Source organism: Arachis hypogaea, chromosome 17, assembly GCF_003086295.3.
Source record: "Arachis hypogaea cultivar Tifrunner chromosome 17, arahy.Tifrunner.gnm2.J5K5, whole genome shotgun sequence".
In the NCBI taxonomy this organism is placed as follows: Eukaryota; Viridiplantae; Streptophyta; class Magnoliopsida; order Fabales; family Fabaceae; genus Arachis; species Arachis hypogaea.
This window is the reverse complement of record NC_092052.1, coordinates 122967818-122989144: the sequence shown is the minus strand read 5'-3', so window position 1 is coordinate 122989144 and position 21327 is coordinate 122967818. Positions and strand designations below refer to the sequence as shown.

The 21327-nt window shown below is 30.0% G+C and overlaps 1 protein-coding gene across 1 annotated transcript; it reads left to right on the top strand.

The window, feature by feature from the left end:
* The first annotated feature begins 8104 nt into the window (after nucleotides 1-8104).
* LOC112765101 (uncharacterized) lies at nucleotides 8105-10381 on the top strand. Its single transcript, XM_025810966.3, has one exon. The coding sequence runs from the start codon at nucleotides 8796-8798 to the stop codon at nucleotides 10011-10013; it is 1218 nt and encodes a 405-aa protein (XP_025666751.1). The 5' UTR covers nucleotides 8105-8795; the 3' UTR covers nucleotides 10014-10381.
* Nucleotides 10382-21327: the final 10946 nt, after the last annotated feature.

Here is a 21327-nt window from a genome sequence, read left to right as displayed (position 1 = left end):
AGATGAACAGTAACATTATGATAATGTTTATAATGGTAAAAACTAAACTTAAACTTGCATAAGGCATATTGTTAAAATTTTAAAATAAATACAGTACAGGTCATACTGTCATAGAAATAAATGTATTTCTATTTCAAGTATGAAAGTGAGATTTTTTTTCCCATGTTTGTACTATCATACAATGTACGTATAATTGTGCACAGCAAATGAATATTTTACATTATCTTTATTCTTTAGTATAAAAGAGATATGATTTATTTAAATAAGTTTTTACGAAAAGATTTTTTTAAGTGACTAATTTTTAAAAGTTTTAAAAAAAAATAAAAATAATTTTATGTTTAGATATTTTATGTAAAATTATTATTTTAAATAAAAAATATATTTTTTAAAAAGATATAAAGTATAATTTTAAATTTTTTTATTATTTATTATTATAATTTTGTTAAATATATTAAAAATAATAAAAAAATTTCACTAAAAACGAATTTTTTTTCTAACAACTAAATAGTATATAAATAAATACATACTTATATAAAAATATCTTTATATAAAAATAATATTACGAATCATTAATATAAATATATTTGCTGAACTATTTAATAATTGGTGATACTATTTTTATATACAAATTAGTATTTTTATCCGTAATAATATTACGGAAATATAAATTTAATAAAATTATGGTTTATTTTATTTTGATAGTATAAATTATTATGCATGACACAAAAAATTTATAAAATCAAACTATTTTTACAAAAAAATTCATAGATTGACAAAAGTCTCTAATTAAGAAAACTAAGGTATCTGTAGATAAAAAATTAAATAATAAGATTTTTAGTTATTATTTTTATATGAAAAGTAAAATTTTTTATTAATAATTAATTTTAACATTTGTTATCTAAAATTTAAAACAATTTAACGTATATACTTTTATATTTAATTAGGTGTTAACTGTTAAGTCTGTGTCACAAATAGAAATAATTAATTTTTATACTTTCTATTTAAAAATAATATTTTTTCTCTCTATACATATAAAAATATAATTAGATATTAGCATAAAAAATTATACTGATAGTTATAAAATTAACTCAAAATTATTTTTTTTAAATAATTGAATCTTGATTCTAACTTTTAATTATAACATTAGTATTCTCTCAAAATTATATGTAATAAATATTTGAAAAAAAATGAAAATATAGATTAGAAAGATAAGTGGTAAAAATTTAAAACTAAATAAAAAACTAAAAAATTATGTATATAATAACAACAATAATAATATTTTTTATTTAAATTATATTATTTTGTTAATTTTATTTTTTAGAAGATAGAGAAAGATAGAAAAATAGAGAATGAGAGAAAAGAGAGAGAAAGATAAAGATGAAGAATGAAAGTGAGAGTGAGGGTTTGTTAATTTTGAAATAAAATTTTTTATTTTAATTGTAAAACAATATCAGATGACATATTTTAATTTGTCAAATTACTAATATAAAATATAAATTATATATAGAGTAAAAAAAGTAGAGAGCAATAGAAAAATAGAGAGAGGTATATAAGAAAATTTTGGAAGGGAGTTTATTAATTTTGATCAAAATATTTTCTCTCAATTTCAATAAGAAAGTGTCATGTGACACATTTGATTATTAAATTAGATAATAATATATGATACATAATATAGATATATTTCAATTTCAATTTTAATATTTTAATTTTAATTTTAATGCAATTAAAGAATGTTATGTTGCACATTTTGATTGTCAAATTAATAATTAATCATTGATAATTAATAATGATATATAAAATAGATATAGTGGTTGAATGAATGAGAGAAATAGAGAAAAGAAGAGGGAGGAGGGGAGAACTCTTTAATTTTAGAGGGAAAGATTTGATTTCAATTGCAATGCAGGAGTGACATGTGTCACATTTTGGTTGTAAAATTAGTAAGGAGGAGGAAAGAATTCTTCAATTTTGGAGGGAAGGATTTAATTTCAATCAAAGTTGTCAAACTCGCGAGTATAGGTAAACTCGTGGAGCTGACCTAAACTCGACTCGTATACTCGATTCGTAGACTCGTACGAGTTTACCTGTTATAAAATTTTTTATAAAAAATATATATATCATGTATAATATATATATATATATTTAATCAAATATAGGCATTCAAACTTAACAATTTTAACATCAAAACACATAATAAATTAACCTAATACTACAATTATACCATGTACTCTAGACCACACGTTCAAATCCTTCACAAATATACATCTAGTTCAACATAAAACACACAATCACACAATCAAAACTTCATATAACACAACTAAAAAACAAAATAAAATAACAAAACAACAATTAAATATTCTAATAAAGTAAAAGTCTGCCAATGAGTAATAGCTCAAATGGCATAGACTCCCCATACTCAATTAAGAGGTTGCGGGTTCGAGTCTCCTATCTTTCCAAATTTTAAGCCAATGAGTAATAGCTCAAATGGCATAGTCTCCCCATACTCAATTAAGAGGTTGCGGGTTCAAGTCTCCTATCTTTGGTAAAAAAAAAAAAAAAAGTAAAAGTCTAAAATTGAAATCCTCCAATATTTCATCTTCCATGGCATCAACATCATCATCTTCACCATCTTCATCAGAAACATCATTTGTTTCCAACATTTTATATTTTTGTCCCTAAATCAACAAATCAACAAACCAAATAATTAATTTAGCAAAGTTATCCAAAGTTTCAGATTTCAATAAACTAAACTAAGCTAAACTAAACTAAACTAACATTTCAGATTTCCTAAATTCAGATTTCAGATTTCAATAAATTAAACTAAACTAAACTAACATTTCAGATTTCCTAAATTCAGATTTCAGCAATCAATAAACTAAACTAAACTAACATTTCAGATTTCCTAAATTCAGATTTCAAATTTTGGATTTTAGATTTCAATAAACTAAACTAAACTAAACTAACATTTCAGATTTCCTAAATTCAGATTTCAGTTTTCAATAAACTAAACTAAACTAAACTAACATTTCAGAGTTTCAATATTTCAGATATTCATATTCATTAACAAAAAACATCTAAATAACTAACAGTCTAACTGTCTGAGTATCTAACACAAGAACTTATTCAGTAATTCATATTTCATTATTCATTAACAAATATGTAACTATCAGATATTTAGATTCATTAATCTATATTTTGTGATTCATCACACCAGAATTCAAACTAAAAAAATATTAAAAAGTTAATTTCAGAATCAAAATGACAAAAATCATACCATAATACCAAAATTATTTAAATTTGTTCGACTACCAAAATTACAGATTAAACTCACACTAATAAGTAACAACTACCAAATGCATCAATTGATTCAATTCAGTAACTAATTCATTTTTAAATATACTTGAAGGCTGAGATGGCAGAATGAAGTAGGCTCAGCTGAGTAGCTGACACCGGCGTTGGCGCGTTGCTGTGCTGTGCTCCACGACGACCGACGAAATTGTGCTCCATGACGGCCGACGGAAGCGTGGCTAACACTGGCGTTGTTGTGCTGTGCTGACTGCTATATTCCACGAATCTGCGTTCTTCGATGCAGAACAGGGAGCGAGAGAGTGAGAGTGTGTCGAGCTGAATGAGAGAGCAAGAGTGAGAAAACGGTGGTTTGGAGAACGACGAACGACAGCGAGGGATTGGGGACGGACGGCGACGTGGGATGGACGATTGACGACGAAACGCGAAGAAGAAGAGAGCTTGGAAAAGAGAAGAGAGTGAGTGCGAGCAAAGGGGATTTAGAGTTAGTTGGGTTAGTGGGGTTGCTGCCTTTCTTTTTTTTTTTTGCCCAAAACGGTGCCGTTTTGGCAAAAAATCCAACCAAATCAAACTCGCTGACTCATGAATAAACTCGCGAGTTTGACCGAGTTTATCCGAGTCTACCCGAGTCTACCCAGAAACGAGTTTGTGTCCGAGTTAACTCGATTCCACTACCTAAACTCGTAAGAGTTTACGAGTTAACTAGCGAGTTTGACAACAATGATTTCAATTACAATGAGAGAGTGACATGTGGTACATTTTGGTTGTAAAATTAGTAAGGAAGAGAGGAGAATTCTTTAATTTTGGAGGGAAATATTTGATTCCAATTGCAATGAGAGAGTGACATGTGGTACATTTTGGCTCTAAAATTAGAGATATATAATAGATATAATAGATATTCTCCACATATAAGTCATTATTTTATACAAGTCCATATAAGTCACTTTTACTTAATTCACCTCATGCGTCACTATCTAACCAACTTTTCAATCAATGCGTGAATATATAACTGTCTTTTTCGAAATGATTTCGAATTTTCTCAACGTTTTCGATCTACGTTCTCTTCTATCTCCGCGTTCTTTGCATTTCTCTTCGTTTATTCTTTACGTTTTTGAAATTAAGCTTTTGAACAGTTATCTCATTATTGAAGATAATGAATAATTCAAGTTCAAATTGTCAATTGAACCAGAGCATTGATTATTGTTTTGAATCCAATCAAGTGGCTGAGGTGTGGTTCGATTCTAGTTAATATTTTCGTTAGCAGTTTATGATTCTGTAGGTGAATAATGTTGTTTTTGTTTGTGAAAATTGTTATTTATCGCTGATGGTTTGATTTGAATGTAATATAAGAGTTCTGCATTAAAGAAAATATTTTTCTATTTTTGTAGCAAATTTCGGTGTAATACAAAGATATTTAAGTATATTGTTTAAGAATTTTTGGTGTATGTCTGCTGATAAGTTCTGTATAATTCAAAACTCTTCTTCTCCCCCCTTATCTTCTGATGCTTCTTCTTCTTTTTCATCATCATCATCATCATCATTATCATCATCATCATCTTCTTCTTCTTCTTTTTTTTATTCATCTTTTTTTTTTATCTTCTCAAGTTTTTTCTTGTTTTACTCTCTTAACAAGAATAAAAACAAAAAAAAAATCAAACAAAAAAGTAGAAAGAAACACATAATGCTACAAATTTACTTGAAAGAAGATGAACTTATATTCATTCAACTAAAAGAAAGAAAGAAATAATAAAAAAAGAAAAATGCAACATTAGAGAAAATATTTTTCTGTATTTGCAGCAAATTTTGGTGTAACACAAAGATATTTAATTGTTTAAGAATTTTCAATATTTTTGTACTGATAAGTTTTGCATAATTCAAAACTCTTCTTCTTTCTCCTCCTCATCTTATGCTACTTCTTCTTCTTTTTTTCATCATCGTCACCATCTTCTTCTTCTTTTTTTCTTATTCATCTTTTCTTCTTTGTTATACCTTCTCAAGTTTCTTCTTGTTTTACTCTCTTAACAATAATAAAAACAAAAAAAATCAAACAAAGAAAAAAAATACATAATGCTACAAAATTACTTAAAAGATGACGAACTTACATTCATTCAACTAAAAAAAAAAAAAAAAGACACAAGGAAAAGAAGAAGAAGAAGAAGAAGAAGAAGAAGAAGAAAAATGCAATATTAGAGGAAACATTTTTCTGTATTTACAACAAATTTTGGTGTAATACGAAGATATTTAAGTATATTGTTTAAATATTTTCGATGTATGTGTACGGATAAGTTTTGCATAATTCAAAACTATTTCTCTTTCTTCTCCTCATCTTCTACTGCTATTTCTTCTTCTTCATCTTCTTATTTCATTTTCTCATAATTCTTTTTTAATTCAATTTCACAACTTTCTTCACTTTTTGCGACGATTTTGAAAGATTTTTGAGAGATTTTAATCCTTATTTAAATTTTGAGCGTTGCGGTTTTGATTGAGAGAGAAAAACTATTTACACTATTTAAGAGTTAAAAAAGTACATGTTTATACGTAATCTAAATTGAAAAATATTTTTGTTAAATTTAGACCAACTTATATAAATTTGTATGCTAAAAAAAATTTGTATGGATAACCACCCTCTTTTATATATCATCCTAACGTAAAAATATCATTTTAGAAGTATCCAATTTCTTATATCATTTGCAGGGAAGTGTGATTAGGAAGAGTGACATGGAGCACGTTAAATTGGCATATCCCAAAGCAAGAAGCAGAAAACACCCAGAGACTGAGAGACGTACAGATTCTAATTGTATATGGCGGCCAATTCTAGGTTGCCCGCCACGTTTCCACCAACCTATAGCTGTTCAAACCTAAATATAAAATTCACCCCCTTATATTAAAAAAAAAAATCCAATTATTACTATAAGAAATTCATTTTAAACGCTTACATTTTCTTGCACTCTATGCTCATGGTTATTATACACGCTTAAATATCTTCGTAAAAATACATTTGTTTTAAAACAAAACAAAAGTTGTTCTTAATTTTTTTAGGTTTTATTTTTTAAAAGATTTAAATATAATAATTAGTTTTTAATCCTAGAATTTTTTATTTGTCAAATTTTTTTCTTCCTAAAAAAATGATTTTGCATCATCTTTTGAGTGTATCTATTTTATTAAATTTTTTATAAAATATATTTCTCTTTTTTCTTATCAATATCTTTTAATATTAAAATAAATATACAAATAATAATGCTAGGAACCAAGATGATTTCAGCTAAAAACCAATCAAATGTCTCTGAGTGAATCCAAAACCTCTATATGAATGATGCTTATGTTAAGCATTAAGATGTTTCTTTTCTTTGTAAATTGGATAGTTCTGAATTTGTTTTCTAATTTATAATGTTTTAGGCATTTGGAGAGGGAAGGAGGGTGAAGAGACGGAAACTAATTGAATCAATTTTCGTGATTCATGTTACAATGATACTGAATGTATCTCCTCCTAATTTAAATGTGGTAAAACATTTAATAACCAATATTTTAAATCATAAATAAATAAAACTAATTTACTATATTTATAATTAATTAAGTTGTTCTATTCTTGACTAATTTGGAGTTGGTTCCATATACTTTTTCATATACAAAAGAAATATACACAATTAAAATATTGTGATATGTTAAATGGTATATGACATAATAAATAGAAATATAGCTATATATATAAGTCTAATTAGTTTATATTTTTACTTTTTATTATTTTTTATTTTAGAATTTTATAAAAAAAGTAATTATAACAAATTATATATTTTTGGATACTATTTTCAGTTTTTATGTAAAAATTTAAAAATAAAAAATACTAGAATACAATATTTTTATCACAACAATATTTAATGAAATTAATTAATTGAGAATTGAATACCAAAATTAAAAATCATAAATACTTATTTCATAAAACTAAAAATTTATATAATTATATTTCAATTTAAGTATGTCTTAAATTCAATATTTTATTCCTTATTTGAACTCATTCATCATGCATTGACAATATAAAACTTTACTTGCACTGCAAACCATGGATAACAAGCTAAGTAAAAAGCAGTTGAGGAAATAACGTAGCGAGAGTGGAATAATTACTGTTTGTTTTACGTTGATCCAAGTTGAGTGGCAAGTGGCAACAAATATCTAATCTTTTACTATGTTCAAATAACACGTTTAAGAAATTTATAAACAAAGATTAGCAGTAAAACATTTTGACCGTTATAAAAAATAAAAAATCAAAACAAAAAATTCACCCACACACATGACACACCCACCACAAACAATTCACTAGCCAGCCAGAGATGAAGTGTTTCCAGTCCATAGAATCACATTATTACCAAAATACCCTCCCCTCTCACGTTTTTACACTTGCATTGATTTGGCTTTACACGAGCGAAAAAGCTGATTTCGGAAGAAGAATTAAAGCTCAAAACTGAAAACAGTAAAACACCACCATTTGATTAGTCAAACTAATTTGTTAGATTAATAAGTTACAAAACCCCGGGTATCTTGGTGTCACGTGACTCGCATCTCAACATTCGAGAATCGAGACCGTGCCATATCATTACTCAGATCAAATCTCCACCGTCCAATCCTGCAATCTTCCGAGTGGGCCACACCCATGCAACGTGTCAAAATCTAAGCGATGCGGCGCGTCGATGAGTCATGCGTGTTTCACCACCGGCTCCATAATAAAATCTTTTCTCTTTTTTCCAATTTTTCCACTGAAACGGAAAATGGAAATAAATATCTGGTGCTAGAAAAATGAAAATAGAAATGGAAAAAAAGAGAAAGCATTTAATTTTAATTTATTGAGTCCAAAATTGCGATGTTTTTTCGGTTTCGGCTGGTGGGGATCCTATAAAAACATCGAGTTCGGTGTTTCGGTCTCCTCAGCAACTGAACTCTTGTTTCATACTCTCTCTTTTTCATTCTCATTTCTCACTACTACTACTGCTCCACTCAAATATTCATATTCAACCACACCAAATAACATTTTTTTCATTTCATTTCTAAAGAAGAAAGAAGAATCTGAATCTTTCTCTTCTAGCTTTGAATCGGAAGGTTTCTTTCCCTTTAAAGGGAGAAGAAGTTTCAAGGAAGGTCTCCGCCATCACTTACCACCACCATCATCATTCATTCATTCCATTCCATTCCATTCCCCCAATAATTCTGCTTTCAGCTTCACCCTTAAGCCCCCTTTTTTATCCTTTCTTGGGTTGAAGACACACATACACAGTCTCATGTTGTTTTTTTTCTCATCAAAAGTTACGCTTTTCTCTTTATTCCCATCACTCTCTTCCTCCTCCATTTCCATCATCAACACCTTCCATTTCTAATAGCTTTTCATGTCTTTATATAACATTTCGTCACAAAAAAACTCTTCCTCTTCTTCTTCTTCAAGCTTCTCCCTCAAGTCTCATCCTCTTATTTATTAACCCAGCCTTATTCATTTCCTCTTCGTCATCATGAACAGCTACTGCTACGACAACAACGACGTCGTTATGGAACAAAGCAATAGCATCCTATGCAAATACACAGTGCACCGCACTGTCACTAACAAATTCACCAAACACAACAAGAAATCCACCATGGAACCCAGAACGGTGCGTGTGTCTTACACCGATCCAGACGCCACTGACTCCTCCGCCGATGAAGCAGAACAACACTTCCTCTCTTCTTCTCGCAAGAGAGTAAAGCGTTACATCAACAGCATTCAAATCGAACCCGCTTCCACCAAGAACCCTGTCTCCGCCGCACACAATAAGAAAAGGGCTACTGCAAACGCTGGCGACGCTGCTGCTTCTTGCCGCCGGCCGGCCAAGGCTCCGGTGACCACCAACGGAGGGAAGAAGTTCCGCGGTGTAAGGCAAAGACCATGGGGGAAGTGGGCGGCGGAGATTAGAGATCCGGCGAGAAGAGTTCGTCTCTGGCTGGGAACCTACGACACGGCGGAAGAAGCTGCCATGGTTTATGACAATGCGGCCATTCAAATTCGTGGCCCTGACGCTCTCACAAACTTCATCACTCCACCGCAGCGCGGAGAACCACAGCCACAGCCACAACCACAAGAAGGAGAAACAACCACCGCCGTGAAACCAGAAATGAAGGTGGTTGTAACTGCAGAAGCTTCCGGCTCCGGCTCCGGCTACGACTCCGGTTCAGAAGATCACCGGTGTCTGAACCTCTCATCCCCAACCTCAGTTCTCCAATTCAGAAGCAGCGAAACGGAATCGTCAGAGCAAGCAAAGAAACAGTCGTTCGTCCATTGTAGTAGTGATGACGTGTCAGGTTCAGGTTCAGTTTCAATGGAAGAAGTATTCGGAGAGTGCCAAGGCGAAACGAGCTTGTTCGAGGAGACTGGTGAGTTCTTGGGTTTGGAAATGATGCCGGTTTGGGATGAGGTGTTCGATTTTCAAACGCCGCAGTACCCAGTGATGTTCGAGGAGGAAGAAGAGAAACGGTTATTTGGGGAAACAAAGACGACGTCGTTTTGGTGCGCAGAAGAGGATCAAGAAGTAAGCATGGAGAACTATAACAGTAGCATTGTGCTGGCTGATTCACTCATCGATTTCGAGAAGGCTTGTAATCCAACTCCAACTCCAACTCCATCTAGCTTTTGCCAAATGGACGATGATTACTTCCAAGATATTTTGTTGGCTTCTGATCCTCTCGTCCTTCTATAAACCAAACAAATCGTTTACTTTTTACTGCTGCGCTGCCCTCGCTGTTGCTTGCCGGTTTCATTTCACGGCAGATTTTGGTTTTGCTTCCGGTGGCAGTCTGACGAAACACATCCCAAAATAATTAAATAAAAAATTGAGGATGCCTTTAATTTTGAATATTATTATTATTATTTATTTGTTTGTTAGATACTCCTAGCTAATGGAGAGGGGACTTAATTGAGTTCAGTGAAGTTTTGTTTAGATTTTTCTTATACTCTTTGCCGGAATAATATTAGGTGGTTGGAAATGTGTAATATATTTATTATTTTTATTATTATGTGGTTCAAAAATGCTAATGGTTAATGCAATTGCTAATTAAGTGTTTTCAATTCTAATTTTGATTTGATGTTGGATCCTCTTGTTTCGGAAGACCAACTATATATTGTCCCGTTGAAAACAAAAGCAATGAAAATGTGGAGTGTGAATTGGTGACTGGGCGTGGCAAAAGCGCTGATTGCGGTGGTGGCCGGTTTGAGTTGGGGTCCAGAGCGGTGGTGTATATGAATCCTAGACTTTAGTTGATTTGTTTATTTAATTATTATTGTTTTGAAGAAAATGGTGAGAATGTTATGTTATGTAGCACGCAGAAGCGGGAGGAGCATAAAGAGCAAAAGGGAAAGGGAAAAAAAAAATGGAAGGGGCTTTTTTGGTGCAAGTGTGATGCCGCAAAGCAAAAGTCTACAAAAGAAAACGATGAGTGCGTGCGCAATGTGTACATCAAAAGATGGAACTCAATAACGGGGTATCTATTTGTCGGGTACCACTTTTGCTTTTAATCACACATACCCTTCTAGTTTAGTATTAGTATTATGATATAGGATTAGGAGAAACAAATAAGGTTTTCATTTTTTCGGATGAAAAATTAATTTGCAAGTTTGTTACAAATTTTCTATTTAAAGGTTGGATTTGAACTTTATTTAAATTTTTGACATTTGTTTAAATAGATGAATAAATTAATCACTTGACTAATATAAATAGTTTTACTAATTTATGAGAAATTATTGCAGATTTTGTAGTTTACTTCATTTTCTAATGTGTAATTTAATTCATAAACAATTATTTATGAACAGTTTGACTAATTTGCCGGTTTTGTGGTGCCTTTATTGTGCCCAACAAAAAATCAATAATCACTACATTTTGTTAAAGGTCAATTTTTTTTAAATAAGAAAACATGGTAAAATGAATAAATATCTAATTATTTTTAGATTAAAATAGTTAAATTCACAAATTATAAAAATTATAAAAATTTAATATTAATTAATTTTATATTTTATTATCTTAAAATAATCATGTTAAATGTATGTTAAAATTAATCACTAGTATAGAATACATATTAAAATATAAAATACATATTAAAAAATAAATTAATCTACACATATATTTATATATAAATATATAATAATTAATTTAGTGACTGATTTTTTATGTTCATATAGTATTTTTGTTTGACAAATCTTTCCATTTTAAAAATTATTATTTTTCTTTTTATTTCTCTTTTAAAAGATATAGAATAAATAAACATAAAAATATGGTAATCAAAGAGTTGTATAAAGAGACAAAATTACTCTAATATAAAAAAAACCTTCAATTAATACAGTTATACTACATCCTATTTTTTCCTTTAAATTCTATACTATTAGAGATACATGTAAAAATAAAAATTACAAAAATATTTGGGACATAATAGAAAATTAAAAATATTTGATAACAAAAAAAATAACTAAAAATAAATAAAATTTATCTTATTTAGTATTTATTAGTTCTAGTAACAATTAATAATATTAAATAAGAGATAAATTCTAATAATTTTTTTTATCTTCTTAATATTATTATAAAAAATAATCTAAATAATTTAAAATAAGAATCTTATTTTATATTTTTTAATTATTTTTAAAATAATTAAATAATTTTAAAGATAATAAATATATAATTATTAATATTAAATTAAATAAAATAACTTTGTTATTATTATCTTCCTATCATTACTATAAAAATTCTATACCTTCTACTCGATATGCATGATAAGACGAGGGGTATACAAAAGAACACCTGCAAACAGTGGCTGAATCAGAGTCTAAAGTGGTCATGTTCTTCCTAAAATGGCTAACAAAAAATATTATTTATACATTAAAAATTAATTATTAAATTAATTATTATAATGTCATTATTAATTATTAAATTATTTTAATATATACATAATGTCATTATAATCTAATATGTCTATGTGTATTAGTGTGTAGTGTGTAGTGTGTTATGATTTTTTTCCGATGTATTATATTATTGAATTTCACATGAATTTGTACAGTAATCTTGGTCTATTAGCACTGTAATAGTAGTGTATAATTTAAAAATAAAAAAGTTAAGAGTTTGAGACTTAAATAGTAACAATATTTAACTAAAATCACTGCTACATAGCTCCCAGATATCGACGGCCTGCTGGAAGCCGTGGAAGGAAGAAATTATCGATGGTCAAGCCTTCGGTAAAACGTGAAGGCATCCCTACAAATGGACATGATTTTTTTATTTGAAGATTTTAGCTTAATAAATAAAATCTTAACTTTCTATAAGGCCACGTTTAAAAATAAAATTGAAATTAAGAAATTAAAATTAAGAGACAGAAACGGTAAGATTAAGATTAAATTAAATTTTTATATTATATTTAGTATAAAATATATAAGATTGAGTTATGTCTTAAGATTCTATTTGATTTAAGATAAGTATGATTTGATTATTAAAAATAATATTGTTAAAGTTTTAACTTTTGTTTCTAAAAATTTTATTTTTTTATATTTCTATTTTTTTAGAATATTAATTGAACTGAAATTTTATATTCCAAGATTAAAGTTTTAGTTCAAATTTTTCAGTTTCAATTCTAATTTATAAAAATAAACACAATCTAAGAATACTCTCCGCCTATGTGTGTGTTACAGTGCAATTTGTAAGGGAGAAAACATGTATAGAAAGAGAAGGAAAAAAAAAAAAAAAGAATTGTAGTTTGTTTGGGTAAAAGGAGTATTTTTTTTTTAAATAAATAAAACAAATATTTTATTTATGGATATAGGTTATTTAGAGCGTTTTTATTGATTTTGTAGTATGTCTTATCTCATTTATAGTATAAACGAAATAAGTACACGTATCACGTCTGTATACATGATATATGGAAAAGAGCACCCTCCATGTATCTCGTTTATCATATAAACGAGATATGCACATACGTATTTCGTTTTCACGGTAAATGAGATATAGGCCAAAGTTAAAATGTTGTTACGTAAACGAGATATAGTACTACAAAATTCAATCAACTATAAAAAGATCTATAAACTATTAGTATTTTCCACAAATATCTCAATCCTTCTTCTCATCCGTTTCCCTCACAGCTGTAAAAATTTAACACCCTCTCAATATTTAAAGGCTTCAATTTTAGACTATATATCCTAAAATTGACATATAGCTGTTCAACATACAGATTCGAATCAGCCTTAACAATTTCAGGCTTTCTATCTTTTGTCCAAAGAAGGAACTCTGATACACAGTAGATAGTACAGTTCCAACTCCGTGAATCCAGTCCCGACCCAATAAGGCATTATAGCTTTCCCTCGAAGACACCACCACGAAAACAGTGTTTCGCTCAAAAGATCCCACCTTCACCCCAAGGTAACCAGACCTTTAGAGGGAGTAGAAGCACCACTAAAGTCTGTTTTAGCAATGTTGGTGGGAACCAAATTATCAGGATGCTTACCAAATTTCATCAACATCCTCTCCGGTAAGAGACTTATTACTGCTCCGCCATCAATTAAGACTTTATTTACTTTAATTCTACTCATAGTTGTAGTAATATGAAGTCGGCGAAGATGAGACTTTTGTTTTTCAAAAGACCTAAGAAAATACCCTGGTTCATTCGAAAAAGCTTCTTCAACATCCATATCATAATCTTTTTCAGGGCCGCCTTCATATTTGCCCAAGTATTCAGTTGGAATAATTGAAATAGTCCCAACCTGTTTATCATCTCCCTTTTCGAAATACTCTTCATCCAAGTCAACATCCTTGTCTTTGTCAACACCTGGAGTATTAGCTATCACCTTACCTTTGTCCAACTTCGCAGGAGAAGGAATATCCTTTGGGCATGTTTTCCCATCAGAAGGAAAACCGATTCGAGAGTGCACCGAAGGTGTTGCCCCCTTACCTTTACTAGAATTAGTTTTCTTATTTTATGGATTGATCCCGTCTTCCTCTACCCCTTAAATATCCTCTGACTCGACCACGGTGGTAAGGATATTGACCTCGAGGAGGTCCCCGATTTCTCCACTGTGGGTTCCGTCGGTATTGGACATCTCGACTCTAGAATTCTTGACAATTTCGAATCCATTGAACCCCTATAGTCTGAGAACGGCTCATCGGTGCGATAGCATTCTGCTGAGGAGCCTTGGAACTTTGTCCTTCCACTCGTCTAATTGGTTGCTTTTGACGAGCCTGCTCTTCTCTATGAGCCAATTCCTTTTTCATCCTCTCTTTCTCAAAGATTGCTGCAGCCTTAGTATCGAACACAGCATTGCATCGAGGACACAGAAATAGTGAAATACATCCCGATCTTTAAGTTTTTACTGCATAAGGAACTCCAACAATCCATCCCCTACACCAGGGTATACAGATTAGATTTGTGACTCGAAATCACCTAGAGCCACGTCAAAATCATAAGACATTCCAACCATATTTACTCCAAAATATGGTTCAGCAAAACTGGCCTCAGCGTCGAAAGGATCAGCATCAACTTTCATCTCTTTCCTCCCATCATCAAACTTCAAACGTCTTTCCATAATGGCCTCCTATATCAGATCCCTGAAACGAACACAGCTGTTAGTCGAATGACTAGTTGCTTGGTGAAATTTTCAATAAGGTTTTCCTTTTAAATCTTTTACCGAGAGTAAAGTTCTACCCTCAGGCAGAATTAACTGTTTATCTTTAAGCAACACATCAAAAATCTTATCAGATTTCAAGATATCAAAACTATATTTCTTTCCACTCTTTAGTTTTGAATCATTCGACTTTTCATTACTAGGGAGCTTTTTAAGTAAAGAACAAACATATGGAGGACCCTTCTTAAGTTCAGCCAAATTAACCTCTGCTTCGAAATCGAACTCCTCTTCCGAGGATTCCATGGCCACATAAGCAACCTTCTCCTTTTGATTAAAAGATTTACTCTTTAACCTTTGTTCATTCTTATATTTCTCTTTTTCCTTCTTCATAAGTTCAACCTGACGAATTCTTTCAACCAAATGGGCCAAATCAGGTATATGCACATTAAGCAGTTTTCGACACATATAGAATCTTAACGCCATAACTACTATTTTCACTACTTCACTCTCAGGTAATGACACATAACACCTACTTCTAGCATTTTTGAAACGTATCATATAGTCATCAATGGTTTCACTATCTTCTCATTTCAAAGGTACTAGGTCAGTAACTGCTACATTCAACTCTCCTCGATAAAATTGACCATGAAAACCAGTTTCCAACTGATTGCACGTCGTTATCGAATTTGGTCTGAGATTCAAAAACCAAGTAAACTCATTCTTCATTAACGAAGAAGGAAAAAATTTTATTTTCAAATTCTCATCATTGGCTAGATTCCCAATCTCAACCAAATATCGAGCGACATGTTCAGTAGTCGATTCTCGAGCTTCTCCTGTAAATTTTGTAATTATTTTCGGATTCTTCATCCCTCTTGGCACTTCAGCCATTTGAACAACTTGAGAGAAAGCAGACACAAAATGGGGTCGGTTCACCATAATCCTATTGAGTACATTTTCTACAATCCTTGTGAGTTGATAATGTTCACCACTATGATTAGCACGTAATTGGGCCAGAACATCATCTGCATTTTGAACACGGAGAATTATCTGAGAATTTTCTCTGTTTAAAATATTGTTTTCATTTTGAAATAGATTTTCGAAACCCTCATTATTCCCCCTGACATCATGCCTTTCGCCTTCATCATAATCAACGATTCGAGCAATCCATTCAACTTGGCTTGCAAGATGTTCGAATTTCGATTTGTGATCAGTCATCATAGGATTTAGAATTCTAGTCATTTATTGAGTCAATAAGTTGACCAGATCATGATGACTTTCCTCTACATGTTGTCAAAATGCCACTATAGAATTAGAAGCATTCGACGTAGAGCCCACATTATAATCACGAAAAAATTCAGAATACTGTTGTAGATTTTCAGAATTATTTACTCCATTTACATTCTCAAAACGAATGGGAGGAACAAAACCACTCATCGGTGGAGTATAACCGGGAGGAAGACCATAAGGAGGCCAACCAATAGTTACTGGAGGCTGAACTGGTGGTAAGTTACCACGTGGACGAATATTACGCCCATTAGTTCCAGTTTGTACACTAGTATGCACTGTACTTTCACTTACAATCAAACCTTCTGAACGTGAAGTAACGTCTGAAGATTGCACATTTACTAGTATGCTGTCATTGGTGGACGAACCACCATTCACATTTGACACTTCATCAGTCATGTGAATAATCCTTCCACTTTCCAATTGCATACACCAAATGACACCAACAATCTTTTGACACACTTCAGTTTAAAACTGTCCAACTGGGCGTGCCAATTTATTTTGTCAATTTTTAACAAATCGATAGTGGTTCGATGATAATGGTCTAGGAGCGAAACCTACTCCTCTTTTGCAGGTACCAGTAGGTGCGAAAGACTAAAAAAGCGTAAAATAAAGATTTCGAAAAGTAAAATTTACTGAAATCGAAATGATTTGCATTAAATTTTAAATAAAGCAATAAAAATACCTCCGATTGGGTCAAAGGACTTTTGACATGAACAGTAAAGGTACTGAAATGTAAATTTGACAATAAAATTAAAATATGCTTTGAAGATAAATTGAACAGGAAAAGATAAAGTTTGTAGAAATTGTAAAATTGAAAAGTAAAGACAATGGAAGGAACCCTACAGAAATCGAACTCGAATGCAAACTCAGAAATTCGCTGGGGATGTGAGTGTGCTTGAGCGTATTTCTAGAGAAAAGTTCCAACCTCTATCTCCTAAGTCTTACTCATATTTATAACTTGCTTCCACAACCGACCATCAATTGCACGATGTTGCCTTGCGTGCGGATTTCCGGGTAACCGTTCCCGCTCCTTTGCCCATGAGCGTTACCAACAAATTCCTAATTCAGAGAAAGCCTTCGAAATCCCCACTCGTGTAACCGCTCGATTCCTCATTCGAAAAACTGCTCGATTTTCCATTTCGAATAACAGTTCGATTTATCAAAGTGTCAAAATCGAGTCCGTGTCAAATATTTTTCACTTAACACTTGCACGTGTATCTCTCGGCCTCTATTTTCCTTCTGACACTTTACCAACATTTCGAATCAGCTTAATCTTTTGAAAGTAAATATTTCGATTAGTAGTAAATTAACATTTACTAAAAATACATTTGACACCTAACAAATGTTAATAACTTGCCAACTAACCTATTTTATATTACCAAAACATAATCTATTCTACTCATGTGCAACAATACCAAATCTATCAAAGTACCCTAACTATAATCACCATTACTTATTTATTTAAAAGATAAAAATAACAACACTAACCTGAAAGTCTATTACTCTCGCGATGTGTGAAAAAGCATTTAAGCGGTTGATGTGATCGTCCTGTGCATCTGCGCCGCCATAACATCTAAGTATCTCAGAAAAATCAACAAAACGTGCGATAAAAAGAGATATGAATAGGCTGATGGATATGGATAGTGACACTACAGGCGCTGTCAACGAGTTACATATATATAAGTGTGTTTAAGTTTTATCTCGTTTACTGTGTAAACGAAATAAGTATATACATATCTCGTTTACACTATAAACGAGATAAGTCACGCGTCAGATCACGTGTACAAACGTGTTATATGTACTTGCTAACATGTCTGATCTCATTTACAGTATAAGTGAGATATGTACATATTTATTTTGTTTATATTAAAAAGAAAATAAGACCGCTGCAAAAATCCATAAAAATATTCCAAATAACTTATATTTATAAATAAAAAATTTATTTTATTTATTTAAAAAAAAATTGTGAAAGAGAGTGAGACTACTTAATTACTTATGAATAAATGTTTAAATGAGATTTTTTCTTTTTATATAACCAATTGTTAAGGCTAAATATATTGTTATTATGATTTTGATAATGTCATTTTTTTATAAATTTATAAAAATATACCATAAAAAAATTATGTATAAAATTATATTATAAAAAATATCATTATTTTAATTGTAATTAGGATTTAGCTAATTAAAAAACTTTTATAAAAATATATAAAATTTAAATTTTTAACATTGATTAAATAAAAAATTTAAAAAGTTTAAACTATTATTCATCTTAATATGTGCTCAAAAACACAAATTAACTAAATGAAATAATGTTTAATTTTGTTTCTAAATTTATACGTGAATCTTAATTTAGTCTCTGAAGTTTTATTGTCTCTATTTAGTCTTTAAACTTTGTGAATATGATTCATATTAACGAAACGCTAATGTGGATAGTTGGATGTTGGACTCTGTAAAACTATATCGTTTTTGTTTTGACATTTAAATAACCAAAAAACAGTATCATAAAATGGTATTTATTAAAAAAATTTCTTCCAAAACATGTGATTTGGCATTATTTTTGGACTATTTGAGTACCAAATCTAAAACGACATCATTTTATAAGTTTTAGTGTGACATCTGACTGTTCATGTTAGAACTCTTTTAATACTTGTATGCTACTAATTATCTCAAGAACTAATGTTAATCACGTTTGTTAGATTTAGAGACTAAATTAAGTCAATTGAAACTTCAAAGACTAAGAATGTGTTTGGTAAACGCTTTAAAAGCACAAGAACCACGTAGGGTGAGCATGGCCCGATCCGACCCAAAGACCCAGCCGGTCCTGAACACTTTATGGGCTAATTTGGTGTGATTTCACCGAGTCTAGGGCCGGGTAAGAGTCTAAAAAATAGACCCGGTCATTATTTCGGGTCGGGTCCAGGCCATAGCTCGGGTCACCAGAACTCGGCCCGGTGGCCCGGTCATCATACACAATTAATATTTTGTGTTATTAGTGATGGATGATGGATATTCTTATGTGGAATATAATAAACCTTAATATTTTGTGTTATTAGTTATTATAAGACTATAAGTTAATGTTTTATGTTTAAAATGCATAAGATTTTAGATTAATGCATAATATTCTGTTATTTGTATTTATTTAAATATTTGGTGTTATTAGACAATATTAATATTGATTATGGTTATGCTTTAATTTTAGAGAAGAGTTAGTTCTTGTTATATTTTTTAAGTGAATTTTACCATGTCGAATAATGGTTGGAGTCATGAAAATTTGGATATTTTCACATGCTAGCTTATAAGAAGGTATCAAGGTAATGTAATGTTAACGACTCGATTTTCACCCGATTTTTACTCGGTATAATCGTGAACCGAAAGTATATAGGTTTCATCGAGTCTAGAGTCGGATTTGGGTATAATAAATAGGTCTGATATATATTTCGAATCGGGTTTAGGTCACATCAAATCCGGTTTCACCCGACCCATGCACACCCCTAAAAGCACGTTTAATCTTCTTGAACAATGTCATAATTTTTTGTTTGGCTAACTTTCTTTTTCCTCTGAACGCGAACATAATTCTGAGTTGAACTCCCTTTTAACATCAGCAACAAATAGTAACTTTTGTGTTTAGGTTTTGCATTCAATTGATAGATTGAAAAATTAATTAAAAAATTTATTTTTTTTTACTAATTTTTCCATTTAATCTCATTTACAACGAGTCAATGAAAGATACCAACAATATTCATAAGAGTTCTTGAATTTTTTTCATGACTATACTTTATAAATAAATATTTTTTTAATATTATTGTTAGTATTCTTTGTTAAGTTTGATAAAATTGTGAAAGAATAAGAAAAGAAAAGAATGCGAACTTTTATTGATTATTGATTGATTGAATTGTACTGAAGTGTATTGTAAACTATGAAGGTAAAACTAAATATATATAGAGCATTGTCCTATGAAAGATAAAAGCAAATAAAGATAAGATAAAAACAATTAAAGATAAGATAATAAAGACTAAAATTAAAATTGAATTTTTGTATTCTGTTGGGCTGAATTTGTGGGCCACGATACTTCTTTATTGTTGTCATGGGCTAAAGTAGAAGAGTAGTTTAATAAAGTTTTAATTTTTTGTTTATTTTCTTGTTAATAATATAGATATTTTTATTTAGAGTTTTTTTTTCATGTTCACTTATGTATATTATTGTATTTTTTTAATAGAATTTTTAGTACTTATTATTTATATAAAATTTTTTAATTATTTTTATTAATACATATTTTTTTATAGAACCTTATTTTTTTATTTGACTTCAAATATTTTTTATTATGTGTTCTTATATTAGTATATATTTTATTTACTATTGTTAATTTTTATAATATAAATTTTATTAGAAAAATATAATTAAATACAAAAGAGTATTAAGAAAGAGTACTAAAAAATTATAATTAAAAGAGTACTAAATTTTAACACATAAATTTAAATTCTTTTCAAATAAAATTATAGTAAAAGAGTGTAAAAATAATATAGTTTTAAATTATATAAATTTATATCTTTTTTAATAATTTTTATCTAAACGTAATTTTAAATAATTTAATCCAAACAACATTAATTTTATTATAAACTATTTTGCTATAAAATTATCACATATAAATTACATTAATACTAATTTTTTTTATCAAAATTAAGTTTATAAAATTAATTTTATACAAACTCTCATTTATAAATTTTAATTCAAATACACACTAAATTAAGACTTACGTATAAATTCAAAAACTAACCTAAATATTAACCCTTCACAAAACTTCTGTATTAGTTTTGGTCTTTCCCCCACATTAATTATTCAATTAGCTTCTTTAAATGCCAAATTAACTAAATTAGTTGGTTGTTTTCGTTCTGACCGTTGTGTTGAAGCTGCTGACTACCTTAATTTGAGTATGCGGCATTTCCATGGACTTTTGTCTTACTTCTAAATTTTGGAGTCCGTTCACAAATTTAATAGCTCAAAAAATGTTTAAGGCCATTAATTACTTAATACAAAGATTATATTATTAAGTAGTCTCTCTCAATTTATAAAAATATTTGAGAAACAATAAAAATTAACTTAAATTTATTTAAAATTATTTTTTATATTTATTAATT

What these genes read in the sequence shown, in the direction of transcription:
- LOC112765101 (XM_025810966.3), top strand. Translation starts at nt 8,796, where the DNA reads ATGAACAGCTACTGCTACGACAACAACGACGTCGTTATGGAACAAAGC.